The 6013-nt window shown below is 55.3% G+C and overlaps 1 protein-coding gene across 1 annotated transcript; it reads right to left on the bottom strand.

The window, feature by feature from the left end:
- Positions 1–2449: 2449 nt before the first annotated feature.
- On the bottom strand, positions 2450–4154 carry FOXE3 (forkhead box E3). Its single transcript, XM_059853495.1, has one exon. The coding sequence runs from the start codon at positions 4152–4154 to the stop codon at positions 2994–2996; it is 1161 nt and encodes a 386-aa protein (XP_059709478.1). The 3' UTR covers positions 2450–2993.
- Positions 4155–6013: the final 1859 nt, after the last annotated feature.

Below are 6013 nucleotides of genomic sequence, written 5' to 3' on the forward strand. Positions count from 1 at the left end.
AGGGGAGGATTTCCAAGGAGACTTGATTTCACAACTGAAATCTGAGTGACAATTACTCCTGTTTCATTCAAATCCCTCTTATTCACTAAACAGGGACACCGAAGAGACCCTAAAACAGATGAAGAGCTCAGGTATAAACTTTACAAAGCTTAAAACTACTCTGCCCCAGCAAGGCTCATGCTTTACATGACACCTTAATCCTACTCATTTGCTAGATTCACCCTAACTGTAAACAAAGCTTTGAAATGGAAGCTTAAAAGCCTCGTTGGGATACATTAACTTAACCAAGAAGACACTCTCAAGGCATTAGTTTAATGACAATCACAATACAAGTTGCCAGAGTTTTGTGCATGTGAGGATTAATATCCACAGGAAAAAGAAGAAAAGGGGTTTGTTCCCCCTGTCTCCCAGCTGTTTGGCAGTGAAAGGCCCACGGTGAGGGTGGTTTATTGGTCCTTGCAGGGGGCTCTGGGCTGTCTGGCAGACGGGGATATTCCAGATGTGCAACCCAGTGCTGCCCACCAGGGGTTGTCCCAACACACCAGGATGGGGTCATCTGCTCTCTCCAAGCCAGGTTTTTGGGGAGTCAGTCACTGCGGGGACTCATTCACACCAGAGCCACCTTGGCTGAAGATTCTCCCTCTTGCACAGCACAGGGGTGGGGTGGACCTCTTGCAGACACATCCCTGAATCTGGAGCTGGATGCCACTGTCCAGAAAGCCCCATAGCTGCCCACAGGCAGCTGGGGGACAGGAGCAAGTCACAGCCCAGCCCCCCTTCAGCCCAGCCCTCATGGCTTCACCAGCACCTGGGTTAACACTCAGAAACACCAGGAACTTGGAAAGCCCTTTCCAGACAGCTCCCTGCTGTCTCCAAGGTGACTGGGGACAAGCCAGCTCAGCTTGGTCTGAGTTGTCACGGCTTGGCCAACTCTTCCCAGGGCATCCCACCCAGGCAGAACCACAGCATCTCCTGCCCACCCCCTACAGCCAATATTGGTTTGATTTCAGGTCAGTACCTTGTTCTCCCCTGCCTCAGCAGCCCTCCTGCTCAGGGTGCAAACCCAGTGGAGTCACAGCCCCGGCGGCCACCAGACCCAGTGCTTCTGGCACATGTCTGACTCCAACACCCTGGGTACTTAGGCAAGATTTCAAAAGTTCTTTTGTTAGCAAAACATTGCAGGATCGGGCCCTGGGAATGAATGTGAGCTATGACAAATGTCCTTTCTGCTGACTGTCCTTGCAAGTGATTATTTCAGCACCCCCCTAGGTGATCTCTGCAGACAATATGTCACAGGCAGGCATGGCACTTTGCAAATTTCCATTAGACAGAAGATGTCTGACTGTAGATATTGTGTGGAGAGAGCCAAAGTATTTCAGGGGCTAAATTCTTTCACAACGCCCTTTCTGAGCAGGGTTATTGCCAGGGGAAAAGCACAGAAGCTGCTGCTGGGACCAGGGTGAAAGCTGAAAGGGTAAAGCTGGATGGACCAGAGAGGAGACACCACTCAGCAACTCAGCTGAAGACAGCAGACTAGTTTTTAGAGACAGATGGAGGCCAAATTTTAAGGAAACCAAGAAGGGAAAAGCATTTTGGTCCCTCCACTCTCATACTAAACCCACTCTGTTTCTGTGGAGCACATAGAATGAAAGAATGAAAAGCCACAAGGTCCCAAGCTGTGGACAAAAGCTATTTCCATGGGTACCTGCCAGCACACCAGCTTTTGTTCCTGCCCAGCAGCTGGGGAATGAGATGCTGTTTTACACCAAAGACCAGATGATTTCCAGCTCCTTAGAGAGTAGAACGCCATAGGGACTACAGAAAACTGCTCTGCTTCAGGAGACACCTTTGGAAAAAAGGAGAGAAATCCTAGCTTGTCACTTTTACCCAAAGAATGTTTAAATTTTTTAAAAATGTAAATCTGGGGATGGGGAGTTCTCCCTTCAAAACTTGTCAGGTGGTCTGGCTGGGAGTCCTGAAAATAAATAGCAGCAGCCCAGCCAGTGAACAGGTTAGAATTTTAATTGATTTTGTTGCTAGGAAGAAAAACTGTGGTCTCTTAATTTGATGGGCTAAATCAGAATTTCACCTGCAAGGGATTCCTTGGAGGGAAGACACATTCACTTTATGCAAGTGGGAAACTATCAAGTCAAGTAAGAGCTGCATGGGCAAGCCTTGTAGGAATTACCATTTGGTTTTAAGAAAATCTTAATAGAAGAGAGAGCTTTAAGAAGTGTCACTAAAAATGTAAGGTGAGACAGTGTCACAACAGCAGCACGAATCCATCTCCCACCAGTTACAAAGCTATAATTTCCTCTTGCCAAGATCTGTCCGGAGGCAGAGGAACATCAGCACTGGTCATGTTGGAAGAAAAAGCTTTATTTTAAAAAAGTCCTTTCTAACAATAAAAGTAATTTTTAAAAATAGTAAAAAGAAGTAGTCAAGTTGGGGTTTCTTTTCCTACAGGGAAAGGAAATGATAAACATCTTAAATATTCATTTAAAATCCAGTGAACTTGTTTAGTGGTTTGGGGGCTTCTTTGATAACTTTCATTCCAGTTACATGGGAGGCACTCAGGGAAGAGAGGGAAAAGCCCATTTGAGAGAGAGTTCCTGCATGTTACACCATGCACCCACCTCCTGAGTGTGCTCCTGCTCGCCCTGGGTGTGCCCCGGGGTGCGATGCTGCAGGCGGCATCCCCGGGGCCAGGCTGGGCACAAGGACAAACGTGGGAAGTCCTGCCTGGCAGAGCCACTGAACACCTTTTCCGGGAAGGAAAGGAGCAGATAAACAGATACCACCTTGCCTCAGCTTCAGAATAAGCTGAGAGAGAGAGAGAGGAATTGAGTCGTCCCACACGTGTGTGTCCGCACACAGCCGGGAGCCCGGGACCCCCGACTCCACCCCAGTGACCCCCACGGGAGGGAGAAGTCCGCTTGTCCAGAGCCGCTCGTGGGAGCCCGGGGATGTCCGGCCGAGCGCCCTCAGCCCCATCACATGTAGCGCTCCAGGCCGGCGGGGAAGTTGGGCTGCCTCATGTACGTGTTGCTGGAGCCGAACTGGCCGAGGGGCGAGGCGGAGAGCCCCAGGAGCTGCTCGCCGTGCTCGGCGCAGGCCGGGGGCCGCATGGCCGGCAGGGCCAGTCTGTTGGGAGCCCCGTAGAGCTGCGGGCTGCTGGGCGAGTAGCTGCCCTGAGCCACGGGCAGGTGCGGGGGCGAGGCGGCGTAGGGGTACGCCAGGGAGTTGGGGCCGGCCCGGCCCAACAAGCCGGGGCTGACAGGCGGCGCCTGGAAGCAGGGGGGCTCGGAGCTGCCGGCAGAGCAGGCAGGAGCCAGCTCGGCTCCGGGCAAGCCCAGCGATGGGTGGCCCAGCTCGGAGGGCGGCGAGGGCTGCAGGGCCTGCTGCCCGCTGATGAGGCTGTCGATGCTGAACATCCTGGGATGCTGAGCCGGCGGTGCTGCCCCGGCCGCGTAGGGGTGGAAGACGCTGCTGGAGAGCTGGGGGCCGTAGCCGGGCGAGCAGAGGGCATTGGGGTAGGGCGCTGTGGGTGCCGTGGGGCGGCCGGCGGGCGGGGGCGTGAAGGCGCTGGAGTTCTGCATGTAGCCGGGGTAGGTGGTGATGTCGGTGCGCTTGAAGCGCTTCCTCCGGCGCAGGAAGCTCCCGTTGTCGAACATGTCCTCTGCGGCCGGATCCAGAGTCCAGTAGTTGCCCTTGCCGGGATGTCCGGGCTCCCTGGGGATCTTGACGAAGCAGTCGTTGAGGGTGAGGTTGTGGCGGATGCTGTTCTGCCACTTCTTTGGGTTCTCCCGGTAGAAGGGGAAACGCTCGGTGATGAACTTGTAGATGCCCCCCAAGGTGAGCTTCCTCTCTGCGGCGTTGGCGATGGCCATGGCGATGAGGGCGATGTAGGAGTACGGGGGCTTGCCCCGCTGCACCGGCCGCTTCCTCCGGCGGCCCCCGGCGGGGGGCGGCGGCTCCTCGGGCGGCGGCGGCGGGGCCGGGCTGTTCCCAGCGCCCCGCGGCTCCGGCTTCACCGGCGGCGCCTGCGGAGACCCCCGCGGCGGCCCGGGGGAGCCGGGGCTGGCCGCGGCCGCGGGGCTGGGCGCCGGCAGCGTGCACATGCCTCGCAGGCAGGGGAAGCCGGCCGCGTTCATATACGGCCCTCGCCTTCCTCCTCCTCGGAGGATGGGGGGGAGCGGCGGGAGAAAAAGCCCCCCCGAAGGGAGGGGAAGGGGAGAGGGAGGGGAAGGGGAGGGGGACAGGCTCGGCGGCAGCTCTCTGCGATGGGGAGGTCTGTCCCGAGCTGCTTGGCAATATATAGGGCGGTCGCCCCCCCGGAGGGGCGTGAGGTGCCGGCCCGCCCGGCCCCTCTCCCCCGGCAGGAGGAGGAGGCCCCCGGGGAGGGGTCCCGACTGCCAGGACTAAATCCCCCAGCCTCTCCTGGGGTTCCTTCCATAGCCATGCCCCCGAGCGGTCCCTCCCCCGGGGGTCCCGGGGCCAGCGCTGCGGCCGCCTCTCGTCCCGGCCCTTCTCCGCGGCGCTTCGCTTTGCTCGGAACTGGTGCTTCCTCCCAGGAGAAAAACCAAACAAAACGAGTCCTGACGGCCAGCCCGGAGCGACTTTGGCGCCGCTGCCAGCCCCCAGCAGTAGAGCAGGTAACCTCCCTCCGCAACCCCTCCTGCGCTTGGATTTCGTTGTCTTTTTCTCCTGTGAAAAGCGCTCAGAGGTGGCCCCAGCTCAGCGCCAACAAGAACCAGCGGCTCTCTCCGAAACCAAGCCCGTCGGTTTAGTTATTTTGCATCTTTGTAAGACGTCCTAGGTAAGAAAATACTGGGAAAAGGTTTTTTTCTTTTCCCCAGGAGAAAGGGAAATGGTCCGCAGAGCTCAGGGCTGCCCCGAGTGCGGGCGAAGGATGAGGGACAGGGAAAGTAAGGATCTCTTTATCACTGCAGAGTATGAAGCTGAAGGAAGACACCAGTTTCAGAATTCCCTACTGGAATTCTGGAACCTATGGGTTTCAGGAAAACCTCCTCAGTTCTCCAGAGCGAGTTGGCTGGGCAGAACTGCAGCCTCTCATCCTCAGCATACGCCGCTACCAGGGCTGAGGGGCTGCTGGCTGCTTGAGCAGCACCCAAAAACCTGTGAGCCTCCACACTGTGCTCATCCACTGCTCCTGAGAGTCACCTCTGAGCCAAATGCCTGCCCAAGGAGCTCCTGGCCCAGAGCAGGGAAGGAAGCCACTGCTTAAGGGTGGGCTGGAGAAGCCAGGAGGAACTTTTATAACCAACTCCCAGCCCTAGGCATAGCCATGTGTCCATGTCCTGGGGACACAGATGGAAAAGTACCGTCAATGCAGTGGCAGATCCCTTCATATGTCCCGCTGGAGTAAAACTTGAAGTCTTCAACTTTGCAACTTGTGTGAAAGTATTTCCAAGAGCAGAGCACAATGAAAGGTTTTTTTACGCAGGGGCAAGCAGGTGAGCTTGACTGGGTCCTGTTATCCTCCCACCTTCCTTTTTTGAATTAAAAAGCCATCCAGCCTTTAGGAGAAGAATCTTCAGCCCTTTCCTTTAAGCATTAACAAGTGGTTTGAAATTCACCATTCAAGTTAGCTCCCACCATTGCTCATTCTCCTTCTTGTGCCTGCATGTGGTTTTGTTTGTGCTTTATTTTTCCTGCAGATAGTTGTGGCTCTTCTTCCACTCTCCAGGGCTCAGTCAGGGAATCGTGGATCCAGTCCTGATCTGACATGGACCAGTGCTGTTTCAGTGAACTGCCTCAGATTCCACTCTGCCAAATGAGGATAACAGGAATATTGGTGCTGGCTGGAGGACAGAGAGCAGGTGAAAAAGGGTGAAGGGTGCCTTTCTGCAGACACAGATCTTCAGGGAGGAGAGCAAATGAAAGGCATAGCTGGGACCATTCATTCACCTTGTGAGAGCCAAGAGAAAAAGAAGTGAAAATTCATATTTCTCCTGAAGTGCATGTTTAAATCAAGCAAGTATCTGACTGG

This window comes from Haemorhous mexicanus, chromosome 9 (assembly GCF_027477595.1).
Source record: "Haemorhous mexicanus isolate bHaeMex1 chromosome 9, bHaeMex1.pri, whole genome shotgun sequence".
Lineage (NCBI taxonomy): Eukaryota > Metazoa > Chordata > Aves > Passeriformes > Fringillidae > Haemorhous > Haemorhous mexicanus.

Bases quoted from the DNA above. Each gene is read 5' to 3' on its own strand.
- FOXE3 (XM_059853495.1), bottom strand. From the start codon at position 4,154: ATGAACGCGGCCGGCTTCCCCTGCCTGCGAGGCATGTGCACGCTGCCG.